Raw genomic sequence first — 25,231 nt, forward strand, 5'->3', positions numbered from 1 at the left:
CCGAAAAATCGAATGAATAATGATCGAAAATCAAAATATCGAATGGTTGAAATATCGAAAAAAAAAATTTGAATCTACACAAAAATGTTATTTATTTCATAACTAATATGTGCCCGTCAAAACTGAGTTTTTTGAGAAAAACTAATTCATTAATTTTTTTTAAGTTTTTTGGTCATTATTTTTCATTTTTGTGTTTTTTTAATGACACATTACCTATAATTAGCTTACAAATGCAATTTTTAGGGGTTCCGTAGTCCTGACAAGGAACCCATAATAGTATACTGTTTTTTGTATCATTAAAATTATTACGATCTTACTCAAATCGGCAAGACCGTATACAAAAATTTATCGATCATCAAAGTTATCGATTTTCGTTGCAAACAACTTTAGGCACCTCTTAGCTACTTATAAAATCGGAAAAAATCAAATGATATCGCGAGTGAAGTCAGCACAGCGCCATCTAGTGGTTTAACCAGGCCTGTTCATCTCCGCAAGTTTACATCGAAAACAAAACAAGCACGATGGCACCCTACAGGATTACTATTCGACGAGGCCTCACATACGAGCGAGCATTAACTCACGCACGCGTATTCTTGTGTATGATGGAAAAAAATAAAGAAAATGGTGTACTAAATACTGTGCAGTATTTAACTGCCTAAATAATAATAATAAAAAAAATGTACTTTTTTAAGTTGCCTGAAGACACTGAGAGGTAAACAAGTGGTTAATATTATTCATGTTAATTCATGCTTAATCATGTATTTCCTCCGCCATTTACTGCAGTTTGGCACCTCACGTTTTACCGAAGTCAGCCCTATGACTTCGGCGCAGTACCGATCACTGACGTTTGTCAACAAAATGGTGCTTGACTCTTGAGACAAGCTAAATTACTCCATTTATTGTTAATGACATTGAGTAGGTACCTACACTTTTTTAAATACCTTCGCGAAGTAAAGCTTCTGTACGTAGTACTTATTATTATTCTGTGGTTTAACTTGTAATGCTAATCTCCTGAATTATTATTATGGGCCTGTTTTTAACAGACTTCAAAAAATTTCGAAAATAATTATTAAACTATTTTCACGCGTACGAAGTCGCGTGCAGAGCTAGTTTTAAAAATATGAAGTTGTGTCTCATAATCGGAAAGTTTGCTATGACGTATCATTATGAGTAGAGGGTTAAGTATAAGAACTCCCAACGATTTCAATTTTAAACCGGTATACCTAATTAATTAAATTATTGAAATTATTACCACTGTTAGTTGCCAACTTTTTTTTATATACATACAGGGTGGAATTTTGTAATGCCACCTGGAGGAAAAGTACTCTTAATATTGTAGATATAATTTTTTTCTCAAAGAAAACATTCCTTTGTTTTTGAAAAGAAATAGAACTGCATTCAAACAATTTTCTGTAAATAAATAAAATAATTTAAGATTTCACGGTTTTCCTTTCATTTGATTTATCAAGTTTGTTATATAGAGAGATTTCATCTTTATAACCCTAACGATCGATGCAATAAAAATACAGGGTAGAATTTTTAACAGATTTTAGTTGGTTCGATTCCCAGGTGTGGCAAGCAAATTTTTAGAAATCTTTGAATGCAGTTCTATTTATTTTCCTAAATTAAGTAATGTTTCCTTTGAGTAATGAAAAAATGAAAAAAAAAATTGAATATTTAATACATTTTTTTTATTTTTCACTTTAGTCGACAAGGAACCCTTCGAAGATCGACTTTCGATATTTAAATCATTCGATGTTTTGATCGTTCCATCATTTGTAAATTCGATATTTTGATCGTTCGATATTCTGATCGTTCGATGAAACGTGTTCGATATTTTGATTTCCGATCATTAAAATTTGTTATTCGATATGGCGGAGGTAACCCTCAAAGTGACATAGGGTATCTTACGGTCCCCTCTCGTATTATCACGCTGGGTTGGGGAGACATGAGGGCCTAGTGTGAGTTTACATCAAAACAGCGCCCCTAGCGAGAAACGTTCAAATACTAAAATTTTTATAATTTTTTTAAAAGCGCTCACTAGTGAGTGCATTGGGCTGATGTAAACTGACAATGTTCGCTTCTCCCTTACGGCATTCACAGTGAGAGAGAGGGTGCATATGTGCTATCCTACTTAGCCAGAACTATACGAGTAACTACTAACTTGCTGTGACCGTGACTTTTTGATTAATTTCTCTTTTTCCCAACATTTTGCCATATAGCTTTTAGTCTTCCTTGATAAATGCTATCCAACACAAAATATTTTTTTCAAATTGGACCAGCAGTTCCTGAGATAAGTGCGTTAAAAGCAAACAAACAAACTCTTCAGCTTTATAATACTGCGACTTCGTACGCGTGGACCCCGTTTAACCCCCTTAGAGGTTGAATTTGGAAAAATCCCGTCTTAGCGAGCATCTACGTTCTAAAAGGAACCACCATGCAAAATTGGAGACCTAGGAGAGATTTCGTGATGAGTAAGTGAGTCAGTGAGTGATCTTTCGCTTTTATAGAATGGATTATAGATTTTGGGTCGCCAGCTAATAACTTTTTAAAAAAATAAAACCGACTTTAAATGAGTGAACACAAAAAAAAAATATATAAATATTGCGTATAAAAAAGTTCATCCCCAATTTTCCACTCTTGGGGGTGAAATATTTTCTTCAAATTCGCATGAAACCACCCTTTTGATAATACCTATTCAACAAAAAATTAATCGTTCAAATTGATTAATAATCGGCGGAGATATTGCGTATAAAAAAGTTCATCCCCAATTTTCCACCCTTGGGGGTTGTTTTTTCTATTATTAAATTTAAATGGGACCACCCTTAAGGTATTACCTATACGCCGAAAAAAGATTTGTTCAAATCGGTTCATAATTGGCGGAGTTATCGCGTAACAAACATAGAAAAAAAAACATACGGGTCGAATTGAGAACCTCCTCCTTTTTTGAAGTCGGTTGAAAAGGTAAGCTGCTCTACTCGTATAATATTATAGTCCGATTTTTGATTCGACGGAATTCTGACAGCTGTCATTTTTTGACAATTCAAATGTAATAAGCCTTTTTTGCTTTGAATTATTAATAAACTAGATGAAAACCCGGCTTCGCTCGGGTGCAATTTGACTCATAATACACAATTCTAGGTGCAAAATGTAGATAGATGTTTCTGTAGTCATCGGTTCTCAAAAAAATACCGCAGTGTCTCAAGTCAAAAGTATTTGACCAGTGTGTGTTGCCAGTGATGGTGTATGGCTCTGAGACGTGGTCGCTTACTATGGGCCTCATAAGAAGGCTCAAGGTCACCCAAAGAGCGATGGAGCGTGCTATGCTCGGAGTTTCCCTGCGTGATCGAATCAGAAATGAGGAGATCCGTAGGAGAACCAGAGTGACTGACATAGCCCGCAGAATCGCTAAAATCAAGTGGCAGTGGGCGGGGCACATAGCTCGAAGAGCTGATGGCCGCTGGGGCAGAAAAGTTCTTGAGTGGCGACCACGAGCTGGAAGACGTAGCGTGGGCAGGCCTCCCACTAGGTGGACCGACGATCTGGTGAAGGTCGCGGGAAGTACCTGGATGCAAGCGGCGCAGGACCGGTCTTTGTGGAAATCCTTGGGGGAGGCCTTTGTCCAGCAGTGGACGTCTTTCGGCTGAAACGACGGTTCTCAAAGAATATTAAATATAGATTCATATAGCTTCGTTAGTTGTGTTTAATAAATATGGTAAATAAAAACTGCAAATGTTTTTACACAAATTATTTTTATTTTAAATCAACATTCAAAATAAACTAAGACAAATTAACAAAACAATCAAATTCAATCGTTAATATAGGTTATGTTATTTACATTACACTCTTATTAATAGTCAGGAACGGGATCAGATAAGAAAATACTATTTTCATCAATATCTGGCTCCGGAAGTCCGAAATCTGTTAGTCTCTTTCCGTGGAGTTTTAATGTTTCATCAATTTCTTGTAAAGCCAACTGTTTGGATAATATTTCAGGGCGGGATCTTGTAAAGTTTTTGATAAAATGTGATGCAAATTTTTCCCAAAGAGCATTAGGATCAGTTACTTCACAAAACACGCAAATTAACGCAAACAGCTGTCGTAATTGCCGAGGAAGTTTGAAACCAATTGCTTCATCCAAACATCTTTCCCATTCTTGATCGTCAAAAAGTAGCCCCCTTGCTTGAGCAGCTTCTCGAAATGATGTGTAAATAATATTTTCATATTAATAAGTTCTAATATCTCTGAAGCAAGTCGGCCCTTTGACGTGAAGAAGTAATAGCCGGAGATAATATCGTTCCCGATCAGAAAAGGAATAATTATACATTCTTGCAATTACTTTATCAGCCGCTGACTGAGATATTCGTGGTTGCCACTGTCCATGGATAAATCTGAAATGTGTCGGAATTTCAGTGTAAAGATATTGTCGAACACTTTCATCTGTTCTGTTTGGTTCAAAAAATGCTAATAATATTTCTGGAATTCGCTTTAAGACTGTCTGGGTCTATGTATACCTTCCCATTATGACAACAATTTTTAAAATGATTTTTAATTTTTTCACCTAAAAAATGAAGTGCTTGACATTGAACACATTCATAAATCATAGAACCAACTGAATGTACTGATACTTGAATGGTGTTATTTTGAAAGTGTTAAATATAAATAGTTAGTCCTGGGGGGCTGATATTCTGTACTAAACCTGCTTGAATATTTACGTTTTTTCGGGGGTCTGCCCGCCATTTGATATGTTTTCTTTCTCTTCTTCTTCTAAAGAAATAAAATCACTGCTGACTGACAGCAGCTGTTTTTCCTTGTTGTCTGAAGAAGCATCATCACTGCTGACTGACAGTAGCTGTTTTTTCTTGTTGTCCGAAGAAGCATGATCAATCCTCAATGAATCCTCGATTAGTGTCAACACTTCGTTATCAACCTTAAAAGAGAAATATATTGTGTTACTCTTATTAAACAAATTTAATAAGATGTGATGAAAAAATACACCACATGCAGGAATTGAACCTACATCCTCGACTTCTCCGTTGTCGCGCTCCATCTGAGCTAACTGAGTTTAATAAGAGAAATATATTTTATTTTTAGACAAATATTCAAATAATAATAAGTATTGTGAATGTATGTAGGTGTAGGTATATCCTCCCACCTCTAATATTTATTTATACCTCTGTGAAAGATAAATAAAGTTTATTTATTATTTTTATGAGTTTTATTAATCCTCGAAGTTGATTTCTTCGGTACTGACGACTGACTCACGGGCCTAGGCCAAGTGAGCCGCGTTTGCTGGATTGGGGTATTGGGAGTTTATTATTATTATTAGTTTACTTTACTCAGTGACCTACACTATTAACTTACCTGAAAGTCATCAAATAAATCTTGTGAAGCAGCAGAAGCAGCTTTTTGCTTTTTAGGAAAAAGGTTTGATAGTGCCCGAGCCTTGTTTATTCTTAACTGCCTAATTGTTTCTAAGCCACAACACTCGCAATAATTGAAATTATCTGCAAAAAATTATTACAAAATTATTTATAATAAGAACCAGCCGAGCTCAAGTGGAACTTGCGCATGAAGGAGTCTATTCGGTTATCAGAAAAAACGGTGCAAAAATCGTGTCTGTTTCTGTATTTATGTTGATAACAACTCAACACAGGCTATGCATGTGGTCATTTATTATTATTTTTCGGGTTAAATAAAAAAAAATATTAAGCCGCTTACCGAGTATAATGTTGTCGCATTCCACACATCGACTGCACATTTGCATTTGTTTGCAGTTTCTTACAAATATTTTACCATTACAAAAATTGCATGTCACTGGAATTTATCACTGTGCTAAACTAAATGACATTGACATTTGAACTTCAACTTATAAGGTTATGGCTAATATTCATTTTTTGTGGTTGAATCGGCCAATACCAGGTTTAAAGAAAAAACACATAACAAAGAGTATATTATCATAAAAATCGCGAAACGCACTGATTTCCATTTATTTATGGATCGATGACAACCCAGCTTTTGGCGTTGATCGCATAGTGAGTGGATGGTGAACTACTAAAGATGGCGACAGCGGTTTGTTTGTCAATGCCATCGGAATTTAACGAAATTCTCCATTATCCGAATTTTGCGGATATATGTTGTCGACTCAAAATCGTTATTTTTTTATGCTTTGTTATTCATATAAGGTTTCGATCCAGTCTACCGTACCCCTTGACGAAATTATTAATATAGATAATATGAAATGAAATTTCATGAACTACAACTTACAAGAATGAACTATTGTGTGTTTTGTGAATTCAATGTACACTAATTATTATGTACATTTTAGAGATTAAATAGAAAAAAAAACGTGTTTTAATACAGTAAAACAACATATTATCATAAACGAAAATATGTATTGATCACCAATCATCATTATCGTCATCATAATCAATTTGGATTATAAAATTGGTATCTTGTTAAATTGATTATTTTATGAAGCTAAGATTTTATTAATAAAAGGATTTTCATAAAAAAGGTTTGTAACCCATGGATTATTGGCCAGGGAGTCCAGTAATAGAAAAATAATTTCCCAATTTTTTTTGTAACTTCAAAAATATGATAATAAAAATTCAAATAACCATTTTGAAATGATCAGTACATTTTTAAGCCTTAGTTTTTCAAGTGAAACCTTAAATTCAAGAAAGGATTATTTTTTAATTTGTGAAAATGCTCTCCATTCTTAGTGGGAATGTTTCAATGTTAGCAACACTACTTCTGAAATGTCAAAATTCCGTCGAATTAAAAATCTGAGTTTACGATCCTACGGCCCTGCCTAAACCGTCGTTATAGCTCTATCATCTAACTCCATGAAGTTTCAAGGCCCGGGTCGTTCACACCGACTTTTGTACTTTTTGTAGAGTCACCGAACACTTTGGGACCACAAAAAACTTGTCTTAACGCGTGCACATTGATTTTGTATCGCTTTTTACGAGATCTTGGAGATACAATTGAAAAAGGAAAGAAACTAGTTTTTTTTTAGCTTTTTGTGAATGTTATGAAGTTGACTTTGTTTGTATAAGTATAACGCCCGTATTCGCAAATATTACTATGAGGTCTCACAGGGAGAAGCGCAGGGTCATACACGAACCAATCACAGAGCTCTATTCAACCCTGTGCGTTCGATTTGCTGCTTCACTTAAGCAAGCATCGTTTGTGAATACGGGTGTTAATCTTATGTTTTGATTATAATAACATAAAACTTACTTATTAAAACACAGAATTCTAGCCCTGTAAATTCAAAAAAACATGATCTAATACCTTTAAAAACAAAAAAAATAGTCAAATGAGTTGGTTAAAAGTAGGTCCACGCACAAGGTGGACCGACGACTTCATAAAGGTAGCAGGAAAGCGCTGGATGCAGGCCGCTTCTAACCGGGCGATGTGGAAGATCATTGGGGGAGGCCTATGTTCAGCAGTGGACGTCCTGTGGCTGAAATAATGATGATGATGAAACTAAGAAGAATCCAATCACAACTCGTGACGACCACCAACAGAGTGATAAAAGATTGTATAGTCCCACGATTCTGAAACGTCAAGTGGCAAAAATCAAAAACTAACAACCCAGTATTGATAAAGCTTTTGCCCGCGGCTTCACCCGCGTGAAATGTAGTTTGTCACATATAAATAGCCTATATGTTATTCTGGGTTATAAATAATAATACTGTAAAGTTTCATCAAAATCCGGTCAGTAGTTTTTGCGTGAAAGAGTAACAAACATCCAGACATCCACACAAACTTTCGCATCCCAACTAATATTATAAATGCGAAAGTAACTCTGTCTGTCTGTCTGTCTGTCTGTCTGTCTGTCTGTCTGTCTGTCTGTCTGTTACGCTTTCCCGCTTAAACCTCGCAATCGATTTTGATGAAATTTGGCATAGAGATAGTTTGAGTCCCGGGAAAGAACATAGGATAGTTTTTATCCCGGTTTTTGAAACAGGGACGCGCGCGATAAAGTTTTTCTGTGACAGACAAAATTCCACGCGGGCGAAGCCGCGGGCGGAAAGCTAGTTTATTATATTAGTAGGAACTTAGGAAGTACGATTAATAGGATAGCGCCCTTCTGACAATGTCATAGCTGGGACGGTTCATTGTTGGACATCTAAAAAGAGGATTCTGTAACCTACAAATGAAACATTGTAAACAAAATTCTACCAAACATTACAAACACGCACAGTGTCCGAGGCACAGAAAACGAAAGCAGAGATCGTGCGAGAGAAAGTGCTCGGCCAAATGATAGTGTGGCTGCGTACAGAATCCGTCTAAAATTGCATTCCAAGGGCTACGATCATCTAATTAAATCCATATTATGTACCTAGGTATAGCATAATAATGAGTATTGTATACTAAAACATGATTTCCACAATGGCCGGTTGGTGGAGGCCTGCATCTAGTGCAGCGCCTTCCCATTGGGGGAGGCCTATGTTCAGCAGTGGACGTCTTATGGCTGAAAATGATGATGATGATGAAACTAAAACATTAAAAGAAACATGTACAAAATACATTAAAATTCAAAATACCTAGGTAATCTAAAGCTTAAAGTGACCGGTAGGGAAGATTGTAAACAAAATTAAATTTCTGTAAAAAGTAACGATGAGACTTGATGGGATTGTTTTTCCCAATGAGTAACAGTGTTACACAAGTGAAAAATAGGAATGTATGTCAGTCTGTCTATTACCTTTTCATGCAAAAACCTCAAAATTGTAAAATTTTATTCCGGTTTTAAAAAGGGACAACAAGTTAAGCGTCCCCAAAGTCTTCATGTGACAGGCAAAAAGGAGAGCGAAGCCGCGGGCAAAATTTCTGGTAATTAATACCCCTGTTAACCCCTAGAAGTTAAAAGAACTTACTTTAAATACGTATACTTAGTTTTTAATGTTTGTGTCTAGTGAAATAAATTATAATTTTGTCTATCGACCGATGGGAATCGAACTAGCGTTCATCGAATCTCGTTCCGCGGGCAAAAGGTAGTGTTTAGTAAAAAGGAAAGTTTAAAAACACACCTTGAACGAAGCAACCCCTTTAAAGAAATAGGTCAACACGTTCTCAATGTAAATTAGCCTTTATTTTTACATCACTAAAGAACAAACTCCCACTGACGCATAATCAACTTGACGTCACTCAATTTCACACTCTATTCTAAACAGAATAAAACATAATCTCTTTTGACAGGTAATCAACATGCGCGAGCGCATGCTCTATGTAATAAATTGTAACGGACAGACACACATACATATATTAGGCATAAACCTGTCCTTTGGTTACACTTGTCAGTGTTTATGATGAAAAATCATGTCGTGCGTCCGGTGAAATAGTGTGAGAACACAAAAAGTTTCAATATTCAGCATTAGGCATGCAATTTAACAACAAGGTGGACCGACGACCTCAGGAAGGCGCTGGATGTAGGCCGCTACCAACCGGGTGATGTGGAAATCATTGGGGGAGGCCTATGTTCAGCAGTGGACGTCCTGTGGCTGAATTGATGATGATGCAATTCAATAAGGCATGTGAAGTTGCAAAAGGGCATGGCACCTTCAACCAAAGAGAGTAGAAAATTTTGCTCCCACTGGGAATCGAACCCGGGGTTGAGCGTTTTAGAAAAGTGAGTGTACTAATACATCAGAGAGAAGATACTTGGTTGTAGAAATAGCTATTCTGTGAATTAAAAAATGTTATTTTCGATGTATGTACCTATAGTTGTATTGTATGTATGTATAGTTATTGTTTGTTCTCTGTAGCTGTGCTTAAATAAATATATAAAACTAGCTTTCCGCCCGCGGCTTCGCCCGCGTGGAATTTTGTCTGTCAAAGAAAAACTTTTTCGCGCGCGTCCGTTTCAAAAACCAGGATAAAAACTACCCTATGTCCTTTCCCGGGTCTCAAACTATGTCCATGCCAAATTTCATCAAAATCAGTTCAGTGGTTTAGGCGTGAAAGAGAGACAGACAGACAGACAGACAGAGTTACTTTCGCATTTATAATATTAGAGATTTACGCGATAGCAACCACATTCAAAAGCTAGTATAAAAATCCTTGGGTTTTTGCAACACTTCATACAATGGGTTGTCGCGAAGTATGTTGTAAGGCTTCGCTGACCTGTGAGACAATACAGGGTGAAGTTGAAATCTTTGGCATCCTTTTAATATATGATGTTCCCCAAATATGAGACAAATCCACTGGTAAATAATAATTATAATAAATATATCGTATATCCTCGGACATTTTACGCCTCTAGTCCTAGACTAAGTAAAGCTTGTACTATGGGTACCAGACAACGGATATAAAACCAGGGTTCTTATGGATATCCGTATCCGTAACCGAAACTTTCCGATATCCGAAATAAAAAAATATCCGAAACCGTAACCGTACCGTAACCGATTCAAAAGTTTCGGATGTAGGCAGTTTAAATTGTTTTTTGTGTAGCATTATATGTAAAGGCATAACAGCCTGATTTACCTTTATAATGCCATCTAGTATCAATCTCTATTTTTTTATTACTTTTTATTCGATGTAAAGTGTGCGGCCATGAATGAATCGTGTTCACTTCGATTCGATCGATCCGAAAACTTTCGGATATCCGAAATAAAAAAATATCCGTAACCGTAACCGAATCCGGTATAATATTATTCCTATATCCGTAACCGTATCCATAACCGAAACTATATATCCATAACATCCCTAATATAAACATTACTTTAATACTTTCTTTGTAAATACATACATTTTATATATAGAAAACACCCAGACACGGGCTCTTAACCCTTAACACCACTTGGTATTTTCAGCTTACACATCTACACTCGTGGGGGACCTAAGTCCCCACTATTTGTATTCAATATTTAAGTAATTTAGTATGAAATATCTTAGGATAATTTTTCATAAAATAAACAAGAAACATATATTTAAGTGAAAAAACAGGTTTAATCGTATTTTAAACATAAAACAATATTATTTCTAGCTACAAACAAAAAAGTTACCAAAAAACTAGTTACATTTATAGTGTTTTCTTCACAACCCCAAATAATATTGAAAATTAGAATATCAAAACAAAATAAAACTTTTTTCTAGTAAACCAATATACTTATAAACAAAAACAAACATAAACTTTTCAATAAGTTTAAGAACTTGAAAAATCACAATAGGAATAGTTGGCCCATATTTTTTTATTTTATTCTAAAAATTTCTTAGCAGTCTCAATAATAATTAGTCTCAACATTATGATTATAATCTAAAATAAACTTATTGCTGACATTTGGTATATATTTTCACATCAATATGACAGACATTTTTCATACATTTGGAGCAAACTCTGGGAGTATTGCTATCTTTACTTCGTGGGCACATGACACCTAGATGTCTTTCTTTTTTTTTATTTTGACTAGGTCCTTGTGTTGGTAGATCTTCAGGTAAGTCAACACATCTGCTGGGGATTCAAATCTTTAGCCATATTGCAGCAAAACCAATGAAAAATACAAATTTATAAAAAATCTAATATGGAAAAATACCTACATAACTACACTCGTGGGGGACTTAGGTCCCGCAACGGCATGTACCTCACAAACCACAAACGTGAACAGCGCACACGTCCGTCCCCTGCTAGCTCTCGGGCATCACTGGGAATACACCGGACCGCAACCGCGTCGCATTTTAAATAATTATTTTATTTGCAAAAAAGTAGGCGGTGGGGGAGCTAGGTCCCCCACGAGTGGTGTTAAGGGTTAAGGCCGTGTACCGTCGAACGAGTTTGAAAATTTCGCCGCTCCGTTCACCGGGGGCGTAGCTCAGATGGTAGAGCGCTCGCTTAGCATGCGAGAGGTACCGGGATCGATACCCGGCGCCTCCATCATATTCACTAGGAACATCCAAACTTTTTTTATTTTATTTTCAACTAGCTTTTGCCCGCGGCATCACCCGCGTGACATTCAGTTTGTCACAGATCGTCGTAAATAATAGCATATTATAAAACATATTATTCCGGGTTATAAACAAAAATACTGTAAAGTTTCATCAAAATCCGTTCAGTAGTTTTTGCATGAAAGAGTAACAAACATCCAGACATATTTTTTTTTATCCACAACGAGGAAGCTCTTGCCCAAGTAACATTTTACTCCATTTAAGAGTTCACATTTAGTTCTAATGTGTACTTAAAGCATTAGTACAGTTCACTCGTGATGTATTAAGCTGTATTATTGCAATTAATTACACCTATACCTGTCTAAGGGACTTATAGGAGTGTAGACTAGTGTAGAGTTATACTTTTATACGATTGTTGGTGTTATAATACTCTAACAACTATTCTTTAGTCAGCCATCTGACTAAGAGCATTATAGGAGGGTAGAGATACGGCAACCGCTGTTTAACGGCCTACTTGTACGATGTTATAGAGCTAGCATTTTAATAGAACACACGTGGTCATTTATAAAGCCAAAGGCTGTTATGTTTACTTGTTTTAGACTGTTATACAGCTAGTAGCTGTAGTAGGACTTGTTTGTGATAATTAAAATAACCTTTTTTTACTATCTGTACAAAAGTGTTTCAATGGTTCGCATGTACACTGTAGGCTGTTAAATGGACTATATGTGTTGTCCATTAACATCAATAGCAGTTTATTTGTCCACAAGTACTACTCTTATTTGCTTTAAGCTGAACATGAATGTGAATGTGATATTCTATTACACATTTCCCCAAGCCTGTTTTTAGTTGTTCATGGTGGTTCTGTACATGATGCAGAGCAAAATATTATGCCTCAACCTGAAATTTTTCAAAATATACAGATATCAGAGTGTGATGATTGCAGTTCTAGTGATAGTGAATACCATTTTGATTTGGACAATTATTTAACCTTTCGCAAAAAAAATAAGAACATGGGCTATTGAAAATCGTATTCCTCATTCCGCTTTGAATAAATTGTCAAGCATAATAAACGAATTTAAACCGGGAACACTACCGTCTGATGCTTTAGGTATTCATACTTGACTATTAGTACCTGGGCTAGGCGATTTAACGGACATTAATAATTTTTATTGCGGATCTCTAAAATTTCAGTATTTGAAAGAATTAAAGATACACAATTGACCTGAACTAGGTACATCTTAAAGCTGTACATAAGTTCACATTAGAATAAATTTATAGACATTAGCGCTGTAGTGGTACAAATGTGGAACTTCATATAGATAACAGCATTCTAACAGAACACATGTGAACCTAATATACGCTCACCGCATTAAATTGGAGTTATAACAGTTCACATAGCCGTATTTCATTTCCACCATTTTGTTCTACATAACCTAAAATATTTACCAAATAAATCTCCAAAATTAATGCAGATTTATCACAAAATTCGCAGATAGAGCGATTGAGTTTTGGTTTCATGTTATAATTAATTACCGTAATATAATTATAATGCCAATCCAATATCAAAAACTGAAAATTGTAGATTTCCTCTCAGCCAGTTTTAAATATTTTAAAATGAATATTGCGTTTTTACAGAGGCGCGTAAATATTTTAGCTGTAAATATGTATACATTTCACGATAAAGTTGCATTCCCAATGGCATTAACATTATTAAGTATTTAAAACCCGTGTTATTATTTGCATAAATGATTATCCGCCCGAGTTATTTCCCTCTTGGCACTCACGTACAAATACCAAACTAATATTAAAATGTGGAAATAATTTAAGACACACGTGAACTTTAGGTAGCATTGGAGTACTTTTGTCGGACTTTATAACTTTGAAAGCTGTGCATTTAGCCACTTGTTACTCTTTATTATCCTCACGTACGTTGTATGGTTCACACTGCGTCCCATATAGTGCCGTAAGTCAGCCTTAAGTACGATGTTACTACTTAAACTGCTATTATAATGCTATTATACTGCTAATGTACAGCCATAGTGAACTTAAGGCTGTCTAATTTGTGCCCAAACTGGTTCTATAAAAGCATTATAGCAAGCTATACAGCTCGTATACAGCTGACATACACAGCTTGTGGAGTACATGTGAACGACTATTGAACTCTTAAATGGAGTAAAATGCTACTTGGGTGGCCTGTATCTCACCTGTATGTATGTATTTAAAAAAGTAATTATATCCGTTAAGCTAGCACCCCTGACACATGCATATTACTTGCTTAATTTGGGGTTAGAATTTAAAAAAAAACTTAATTCAACCGTAACTATAATAATAACCGGCGTTTTTTGTGTGGAATTGACAGATTTTTGACAGTTAAAGGAAGATGGTGCAACCCAGCCTAAGGTTTCAATGGTTTTCTGTGATTCCCTTAAAAAGACAACGTCACGCTTGCATAACAGTGACATAAGTACGCCAGAACAATGGCAACGGGACAGACGTACGTACTTTCACTGTGTGTAGTGAACGAGTGTGTTGTTCTGTGGAAGGTTTGATAGTGGAAACGCATAAGTAAAATATCAGTACTAAGATACAGTAACATGTTTGAAAAAGTCAACTACAGGATGTATAGAGTGAACAATAGTGCTTGTTTTTTGTTAGTAAACTACTAGCTATTGCCCGCGGCTTCACCCGCGTGAAATTTAGTTTGTCACAGATCGTCATAATTTATAGCCTAATTATGTTATTCTGGGTTATAAACAATAATATTGTAAAGTTTCATCGAAATCCGTTCAGTTGTTTTTGCGTGAAAGAGTAACAAATATCCAGACATCCACACAAACTTTCGCATTTATAATATTACTAGTTGGATAGAGAAACACTAATTTTTTAGATTTTTTATAATGTTTTAGATTCATTTCAAATTCTTACTATTTCAATTTTCACTATTACCTGATAAAGAAACTCTGCTCAATATATTGATGCTGTGAATGTAGCAATTTTCCTGATTACACAATATTTTCTTTTAGAAGTACTTACCTACCTAGCTCTGCTACTCCTATCGTCGGCTGATTGCAAGAAGTCATTAACTAGCAGAAACATGATTTCGAGAAATAGCTTAATGAAGTTTGGAGAGAAAAAAGCCATTTAAAAAAAATATATAATAGGTAGCGCCGCAATGAAAATGCCGATACATAAAAATAAGTCTTAGTAAAAATTTTTAGTTACTGGCATTTCAAAATAACGTACACAGTATTTTAAAAAAATCAAAATATGAAGTTAATGTCTTTTGACTGACGGCCAACTATAACAAACCAAGAAGTAATTACTTTTTACTTTATCGGATTACCGTGATACATGTTAAATCAAGTTAAATTACGTTTAAAATAATATATAATAACGAAATATGTATTATGACCTGTCATCTTCTGGGTCACATTCTAAACAAAAAATTCAGAAACAGTGCAGTGTGGATGACATAGAAAAGACAACACACGAGATGTTTTCTTCATGAAAATTTTCGCAACTACAGATGATATAATTTTGTAAATCTGTAGCTACGAATTCTTACATAACCGATGCTAATTGCTAGATAAAAATAGGGTATACACGAGCACAAAATAATCCTCCCTCAGACACTACCGTGTAGAAAATTTTCATGAAGAAAACATCTCGTGTGTTGTCGCAAAATTTTCGCAACTACAGATGATATAATTTTGTAAATCAGTAGCTACGAATTCTTACATAACCGATGCTAATTGATAGATAAAAATACGGTATAAACGAGCACAAAATAATCCTCCCTCAGACACTACCGTGTAGAAAATGTTCATGAAGAAAATATCTCATGTGTTGTCTTTTCTATGTCATCCACACTGCACTGTCTCTGTTGGCAAGATTAAGAAGAGGTGCAGCAAACGCAGTTAAGGAACGGCTGGGATGAACAAGGATAGGCGCATTATAAATCTTTATTAAGTTCTGGCAGTTAGTCAAAACAGTGTGTGTATCGACTATGTTACGACACAAAATCATTAATGGACAATAATTACTTTAAGAGCCATTTCACAAAAATATTCCGCGCGAATTTAGGTAAAAGCTGTCAACGCAACGTCAAAAGAGTAAAAAGAACGCTGAAATGGACAAAAAAATCTTGAGCCGTGACCGTATTAAGACTTGATTTAAGTTATTAATTTTAAGGTAGAGTGAGGTATTCAAACTTGATAAATTAATTTAAATTTTTAATAGAGTTTATTAAATCTTTTATATTTCGATTCATAATGAAACACGAATAGGTATAATATGTAAAATATATATTAAGTACAAAATAAAGACAGTCACATAGCGAAAAAAAAATCTGCCCCCTTCCGGCTCCATCATCGGACCCTGGATACGAATAATGAAACACGAATAGGTATAAATGTAAAATATATATTAAGTACAAAATAAAGACAGTCACATAGTGAAAAAAAAAATCTGCCCCCTTACAGCTTCATCATCGGACCCTGGATACGAAATATTCGTCAAGGCGAATCACACAAGCCCTAACTCCATAGGGTTCTATTGTTTTGTTACGGAGGTGGCCATTGCATCTCCTCCAGATCCATTATCAGACAGAGCTAAGAAATAAATAAATAAATATTATTATAAGTAAACAAATAACTAAAATAATTCATCTTACTATCTTACTTCTTACTAGTCTTACTAATATTATAAATACGAAAGTTTGTGTGGATGTCTGGATGTTTGTTACACTTTCACGCAAAAACTACTGAACAGATTTTGATGAAACTTTACAGTACAGTACAGCAGTACTAGGCAGTCTGTGTCACTCGGGTCGGACGTTCCTATCGCAAGACCTTTGGTTCACTCAGTTCCGATACGACTCTAATGCTGTGTGTAATTATTTTCCTGAATACACTGAGTTTATTTATTTCTACGAGTGGATTTCATTTTGCCTGAGACCTACGCCATGAACCCTGAACCAGAAGACCCTGTCGCCAGCGACAGCGACGCTCGTCCATCCCTGGCGTCGACCAGAATAGCAATGTATAGGCTATAATTTATGACGATCTGTGACAAACTAAATTTCAAGCGGGTGAAGCCGCGGGCAATACTACATATTTCATACTAGCTTTTGCCCGCGACTTCTTCTGCGATGAAGTGGAAAATGGTTCTAATAGAATTAAAATATTCTAAGAAAATTAATTTTGTTAAATGATTATAATAATATTTTTTGATATAAAATCTACAAATTATTATGTTTAAATATTTGCATACTTACAAAATTATGAGATCTTTCTAAAACAAAATTAAAACACTACACCTGCCGCAGATTTCTTTGTAAACAATGTTTTTTTGTTTTTCCTTCAGGTGCTAAAATCACCAGGCTATTGTGTGCGCATACTCTGGAGTATTCCACATACAACTGGTCGTCGGAGAAGCATAGATTTCCATTAAATCTACTCCCGCTACCATATGGAACTCCGCTAAAACTCGTGAGGGCGCCAACACTTGCTTTTGTATCGAAAATTAGTATGAGCAGCTGCGCACGCGGTTGCCCGTTGCAGGCTCTATGCAACCACACTATTTTAAACCGTGGTACCTAAGCATGAGATGGGAAACTGCAATCTCTTGAATTCTCTTGAATTTGATGGTGTTAGGGGAATCTTAGGAATGAATACAGACTTTCCAATGGAATCTCCTCATCAATATTGCGAAATTGCGAGTTGCAATGCAATGTTACGTTTTCACTTGTTACTTTATTGTAATCTGACCTTGATTTTTCAAACACGTGTAAAAAAAATTAAATCAAAAATGCTAAGGAATATTTCATTGATATCAACTAAATATTCCCCATTATTCAATTCAAGTTAGAAACAAGCACAGATCATAGAAACTAAAGGGAAATGTGACAAGGGACAAATTGGAACATATTGCTTGTGAAAGCAATGATGACAGTAGCGACGTCATTATGTAAACAGTTTATATTGCTTGCATAGTACTAAATATTATTCGAACGTTGAATACTGATACCGCAGTGGATAATGAGCACATAATTTGATTTCTTTGTGTGTGTGAATTTCTAATACGACACTGAGTTTCGAACTCAGCGCATTACTTATAATAATAATATAAATAATAATAAAATCATTTATTTGCAAGCTTAGCATCTCTCTATTTTTCTATGGAACCAAGTTATCTCCAAAATAACATTCCACGCCTTTTTAACCTAGTCAGGTAATAATTTTAATAAAATACGAAGCACGTCATCTATCAATAGGATAAATGTATATTTTAGAAGTTAATAAATTATGCATAAAATATAAACACTAGAAGTTTAGTTAAATCGTAGAATTTCTGAAAAACAAGTACTAAAATCGCACTGAAAAAAAGTATTAATATGTTATCTAATTTATTTATTAAACGTCGAATTTTATCAAAGATTATGGACTAAAGTTTTTGAAAATATTTTATAGCCTACATAGAAAAAAATTAGGATTCTAAATCGTGAAATAATTTTTTTTCGGAGCCTATTGCCTCCAAACAAACAAACAATTAAATCTTTCCTCTTTTATTAGTATAGATTTAACAACAAAGCTTCCCTCTCGAAACAAAACGCTTCTTTTTCTTTTTCACGAAACAAAACTCAAAGCGGATAAATCAATGAACAAATCTTTGGACAATTTCACAGCGCCATCTAGTCCAAAAGTAGGCAACTAATATGCTTGTGTTAAGGGTGCTAGCATAATGGATATTCTTTTTTATAATTTATTTAATAAATTAAATACATGGTACCTACATATTATACATAGTTACACCCAGATCCGTCAAAGAAATTAAAATTCATCATTTCAATTTCTGCTCGGCCGGCCGACTCGAAACAGCCTCTCGGCATAGTATCAAATGTATTTGGTCGCCGTACAAATCACCGCTTTACGACACGAACGCACGTAAACGTCACGGCGGGAAAAATGACACAGGTCCTGCCTTGACGGGCGCTCGCGCCATACTAATCGATGTCGGCTTGCGCATTGTAATTTATACTGATATTCACATCAATATTTTGACAAAGTGGTTACTAATATTTAAACAATAACTGTAGAAATCAATTCTACAATGAATATTCTTTATTTTGGGATACTTTTATTGCAGTTATTGCTGTGTTTTTAAACCAAAAACCACGATCAAAATGTGACGTTAATCTTCAAATTTGCCAAATTATTTTTATATTTTACTCAATAATGGTAATGAAATTCAAGAATCTATTTCATTAATGGACTACAAGAATATATGTCCGATGATTACTATATATTTTAAGCTTATTATATGAGCATAAATAATAGATACAGGACTTTGAAAATGAGTCTGCGGCATTTTTTCCGTAAAATGGTTGTGGGAGATGGGGCACTGTGAATTAAGCAAAAGAGTTTTAGTAAATCCGTTTCATTAATGGTCAACACCAAGGATTGACCTATCTTTCGCAGTTATTAAATAATCTCTGGGTGTTGCCTAAGATAGTAATTCATGCTTCCAAAATCTTAGAAATTTGCACGAAAATGTAAAATGGCTCTTAATGCTATAAAAATTTACGAAACTGTATTTATCAAGTTTTACAAAAATAAATCTTCCAAAGTACGGCAGATATCCATTTACTGATTCTTGCATAATATAGTATAAGTCGCGGCCAATATCGCCATGCTAGTATGGACACTTAATGACTTTTTGTAGTTAATGACTTCTTGCAATCAGCCGACGCTATACTCAAAAAAATATATTTAAGTCTGTCTAAATATCAAAACTCAAACTATCATAAATCTATGCGCTTGAGCACAGAATTATTGTAGGTACGTCGTCTTGATTGTGGTACTAGTGATTCGGGCACAGTATCACTCAGTCGTGCACGTCACGGTATACACCTTGTGAGTCGCATCGCAAGCCACTTGGTCATGGTTCGATGCTCAGTGGAGATTGGAGATTGATTTGCTGCTTCTATATGTTTTATATTATAAGTTTATTTCTTTTGTATCATCATCAACATTTCAGCCATAGGACGTCCACTGACGGCGGGTCCAATGACAGTTTAACTTTCCCCCGGGACTAACTTGACCTTCACTGGTTGGGTTATTGGCGGTCAAGCTGGATCCTGGCTACACAGGAATTGCAGAAAGAAAGAAATAAAGAAAAAGTTATTATTTGGAGACCCTACCAAATCATTATAAGTGCCAGTATAGGTACCATAAGTGCCACTAGTGGTCTAAATTGAATAAAAGATTTTTGATTTGATTTGATTTTGATTAGAATAATAAAAGCAAACTTAATGACTTCAAGCACTTTCTTCCAGTCATCCTAAAAAATACACTAAGCCAATCCAAATGTCCACTAAACTACTTTTTAAAACACGCATCATCGATCAATTAGCGCCAATTTATTTGTCATTAATTGAGTTCCAATTATATTTTACTTGAATCACAATAAACAATCTTATTATTATCTCAACAAGAGTTAAGTACATTATTGAAAATGTTGGTTAACAAATGGAAAAAGTCTACTTTCTAGTTTACTGAAGTTAAATCTTCTGAAAGACACGCGTTTACAATACATTAGCATTTTACAAGCTCTTGTTTATTTAAAACGTCATCATCATTTCAGCCACAGGACATCCACTGCTGAACATAGGCCTCCCCCAATGATTTCCATAATGACCAGTTGGTAGCGGCCTGCATCCAGCGCCTTCGCTACATTTAAGTAAAACATGTAGCTAAACTTTATCGAAATGATAAAATTAGGACTTAGTCTTTTCATATTTTCATTTCTACTTTTTGCACTTATGTAATGTAAGTAATATAAGTACAGTGGCGGACTTAATTCCGGGTGGCATTCTCTACTAATCAACTAATAATTTTATGTCTAGAGACAGAGATTTAGTGTCTAAGTTAGATTAATTATTAGTATAGTACATAGATATTTATTTATTAAGAGGTTTTGCACTTTTAAGTCTTCAATTTACAGTGGCGGACTTAATTTTTCGTATGGCATTCTCTACCAACACAGATCACAGGCTGTGTGGTCTGTGTCTACCAATAAACCATCTTAAAGCCTATAGAATTTGTTGTAAGTTGATTGTATGATTAATATCTTGTAACATTTATTAATTTTCAATTTTCTTTTTGTTTCAGGATATGAAGAAATGTACACAATATCCCAGCTATCACCAAAATCGGCTGCAAAACACCTCCCCCCTGATGTCGTATTACAGACGAGTCGGACTGAAAACGTAGTGTTTAGAATAGAACCCAGCCTTATGGTAGATGAAGACTTAGAACCGGATACCATATTCAACAACGAAGAAAGAGAAGACCATGTTATAGTGGCCAGATCTGCCGATCCTGACAGAGAATCCAGATCCATAAACATAGATGATATACCATCGTCAAACAACGAAATTGATAATCACATAGAACTGCACAACAAAAGAAAGTACTACGAAATCAGACCAACAAAAACCCTGGATTATTTACGGAGTAGTGACGATGAGATCTTTATGTCCTCGGGATTCGGGGACAGATTAGAATTCAGGTTTCCGGGGGAAGGGAAAAGGGTCCCGGTAGCGAGGGCACTGACGCTCCCGGGGCCCAGAGTCCGGCCTACTGCAGTGCAGCCGATCTTTGCGACAGCCAACCTTAACCAGGGCCGGCAGAACACAGAGATACAGAACATAATCACAGGTATAGTCAAGCTTTTAAACGGCAACGTCAATGTCCAAGCTAATTCGCAGCTTCTTAATGGACGACCCGGCAGACCGATGGCTTCCAGAATCAACAACCGCGGTCCTCCAAGGATATCTGATCTGCCTCCACTAGATTTCGACCTTCCAGTCACACCACCTGTTCATGCTTATCAGCCAACCAAAACTCCTCCGCCATACCCGTTCGACAGACCTCCTTATCATGGTGTCAATTTACCTGAGCAAATTGTACCACCACTGACTCACAGGCCAGGATTCCACAGGCCGATGCCTCCGTGGCAGCGGCCTAGGCCAAGGCCTCCAACTAACAGACCTAATAGACCTGGCCTGCCTATGTACAAACCTCTACCACCGCTCCCTGCTGATCTTCCAGACTTAGAAGATAAGAAGCCAGAGGAAGAGATAACCGTAAGCGAAAACGAAACTAGTCATTCAGAGAATAACATACATCACGATGATAAAGAGACTGTGCCTTTATTGAACTTACCAGAGAACAACAGCACTGAGACTGAAGAAGAATCAGAATTGGAAGTAGAAGAAGAAGAACTAACAACTACACCAGAAACCACGTCATCAACAACAACAACAACTACAACAACTGAATCTACTACAAGCACAACCACAACCACAACGGAAAAACCAACAACAAAAACGACGACAACAGAAAAAACTACTGAAAAGCCCACAACACAGGTAACAACAGAACAAACGACAACCTCTAGTACGACAACAGAGAAACCTAAAACAGAGAAGCTTACAAAACCAGAGAAAGACAAAAAGAAAGAGACAATTACTGAAAAGGATAAAATAAACAAAGATAAATACAAAATTGTTGATGATAAACCAGCTAAACCTGTCAGAAATGAGACCATAGATCAGCCTATTATAGAGTCTTCGTTAGTGGAGATCAAAACGACTTCCACGTCATCTTTGGAAGCTCCTACTCCTACCGAGGGTCTGATAAGCCATTCTCCTACTCCAAGCAACTCGGCGAGCTCGGTGGATATTGTCAAGACGTCTTCTATCAACTCCCAGCCGTTGCCATGTGAGTAGATGATATCATTGCATTATAATTAGGTAGATTGCTGGATATTTTAAACTTTTAGCTGAGAGAATTCTCAATAATGTGGATTTTGTACACAGTCATGTCCTTTTAAAGTAACTTTGTTAACTCAACCTTGGGATAATAATTTGCTGAGAAGATGCAGCGCATAAAACTTACGCCCGTATTCACAAACGATGCTAGCTTAAGTGAAGCAGCAAATCGAACGCACAGCGTTGACTAGAGCTATGTGATTGGTTCGTGTGTCACCCTATGCGTCCACGCGCTCTGTGAAACCTCACAGTAATGTTTGTGAATGCGGGCCTACTGGTGTGACCTAGTAATGTTTTAACTAAATCAAGCAAAATATCCAGGGTCCACGTCACATCTGAGGCAGCTACAAGAATTAACTAAGTCCAGATCTATCGTCTTCTTCTTCTTCTTCTTTTCAGCCAAATGACGTCTTCACTCCACCGAAATTCCTAGCATGAACAGACAGCAAGAGCTAACAAAAACTTCCATCCACAGCGTCCCAAGGAATCCCCTACCATCCATACCGGCCTCGTCCCGGTATAGTGCTGGATGACACCGACTTCAAGCCCCACGGGTCGAGGCTTAGACCTTCAGAAGTGTCCGTCATTACTGCCCCGGAGACCAGGCTGCCCCCGGGGTATGGGGAGATATTCGACGTGACGCTGACTGCTATACAGGGGCCGGGAGAGAAAGGAGCCACGGGTAAGAGAGAGAACGAATTTAGTTTTAAGTATTTCATTCGTTCGTTTCAGCCAAAAGACTCCATTGCTGGACAAAGTCATAGACAAAGGCCTCCACCAAGGATTTCCACAACTACCGGTCCTTCTACTTCACTAGATTATTAGTCCACCAAGTGGGAAGCCTTCTGCAGAATTCTATTTTTTTAAGAATTGTCTCGGGAATCGGGAACCTTCAAGGTGATAGTTAATAGGCACTGCTGGAGCTGAACTATCCTGAACTGCACCTCACTTAACATCAGATGTGATTGCGGTCTTCTCACCTGCCTTGTTCTGCATTAAAAAAAGATAATAATGCCACAGTGTTAAATATGGTGTATCTTCGTCTGTAATATTGAATAGGTACTACTCAAACTTCACTTGTTGGGTTTCATTTGAGGCCAAGCTATAGATTCTGATACAGGAGTTGCAGTGGTGGGAAAGTACCTATAGTGTAATAAGTCTTTTAATATTGAATTTTGTTGAAGAACCTAGCTTTAAATAAATATCCTTCCAAAGTTTTCATCTCTTTTGTAAAAGCGCTTTAAAAAAACCTTTTTGCAGAAAATATATAACTTTAAGTCTCCTAATGTAACTTTTAAAATCTCTTTTAATTGGTGCTTTAAAGAATATCTATTCCATTCTATTTCCAGTCCACATCGAGAACGTGCACCCAATATCTGGGCACGAAGACGATGACGTCATCTTCTCAGCGTCAGGAGACCAGGGCTTCGTGTCCATCGACGGCAAGAAGACATACCTCAACCTGTTCGATAGCTCCACCGTGGGAGTCAGTGTCAGGCCTACTAGGGTGCAGACCGTTCCTCAACACTCTGGTAAGTTAAAACTTAAAGGTTTTTATTAACCGTTGGTGGTAGGTTCAAATTGGGGGTTTGGGGAAACACTTTAGAGAACTGGGGGGCTACTCCGAAACGCTGCTTACGTAGTGTCGAGTCTATCTGTCACCGTCGCTCAAGCTGGCATCTAGCTTTGCGCGAGAGGGATGGAAACATAGGAAACTTCGGATGACGTTTTTTGGAGTAACGTTTTCTGGGAACGACGACGTTATTTTCTCAGTCTCTAGTCTGCGGGGTATCCTAGAGAACCGCTGAAAATGACGTCATCGTCTCAGTGTCAGGAAACCAGGGCTTTGTGTCCATCGACGGCAAGAAGACATACCTCAACCTGTTCGATAGCTCCACCGTTGGGGTCAGCGTCAGGCCCACTAGGGTGCAGACCGTTCCTCAACACTCTGGTAAGTTGAAGGTTTTGGTGAACCGTTGGTGGTGGATTAGAATTGGGTATTAGGGAACGCTTTGGAGAACTGGGAGTCTACTCCGAACGCTGTTTACGTAGTGTCGAGTCTACGAGTATCTGTCACCGTCGCTCATGCTAGCATCTAGTTTTGCGCGAGAGGGATGGAAACATACGAAACTTTAGATGACGTTTTTTCTGAAGATGACGGCATCTTCTCAGCGTGTGGAAACCAGGACGAAGCCCTGACAAATTGGTAGCCGATGTGCAACAAAAAGTTTACAAAATATAACAAAATTGAAATAATTCACACAATAGGTACTTGGGATATTTTTCTCTTTCGTTGCGGGTTCTAAAACAGTCATCTATCCTCAGAACTACTTAAACTGGTTGGGTTTCAGTGGCGACCAAATTGTTGTTTCTGGCTCGTTCCCACAATTCCCAGATAGTGGTGGAAACGAATGGGAGAATTCCTTTTGTTCTTAATCGAGTATTTTGCCTGCCGTTATGATCAATTATGAGATCTTCTTTTTTCTTATTTAATTCCCATTCTTT

The 25,231-nt window shown here is 36.5% G+C and overlaps 1 protein-coding gene, 1 long non-coding RNA gene and 1 other non-coding gene across 3 annotated transcripts in view; 2 read left to right on the top strand and 1 right to left on the bottom strand.

Annotated features, from left to right (window-relative positions):
- The window catches only part of LOC135084738 (uncharacterized), an 82,178-nt gene that overhangs the window by 25,532 nt on the left and 31,415 nt on the right, over positions 1 to 25,231 (top strand). The window contains exons 3-6 of the mRNA XM_063979477.1: positions 21,063 to 22,676; positions 23,202 to 23,408; positions 24,076 to 24,258; positions 24,555 to 24,677. Of these exons, the coding sequence (XP_063835547.1) occupies positions 21,063 to 22,676; positions 23,202 to 23,408; positions 24,076 to 24,258; positions 24,555 to 24,677 (2,127 nt within the window). The remainder of the gene's footprint in view (positions 1 to 21,062; positions 22,677 to 23,201; positions 23,409 to 24,075; positions 24,259 to 24,554; positions 24,678 to 25,231) is intronic.
- Positions 4,899 to 5,829, bottom strand: LOC135084826 (uncharacterized). Its single transcript, XR_010259939.1, has 3 exons — positions 5,722 to 5,829; positions 5,365 to 5,507; positions 4,899 to 4,930 (listed from the first exon to the last, which is right to left on the bottom strand). It is a non-coding gene; the product is annotated as an uncharacterized LOC135084826 (long non-coding RNA).
- Trnaa-agc (transfer RNA alanine (anticodon AGC)) lies at positions 11,809 to 11,881 on the top strand. The gene has a single exon. It is a non-coding gene; the product is annotated as a tRNA-Ala (tRNA).

This window comes from Ostrinia nubilalis, chromosome 27 (assembly GCF_963855985.1).
Source record: "Ostrinia nubilalis chromosome 27, ilOstNubi1.1, whole genome shotgun sequence".
Classification (NCBI taxonomy): Eukaryota; Metazoa; Arthropoda; class Insecta; order Lepidoptera; family Crambidae; genus Ostrinia; species Ostrinia nubilalis.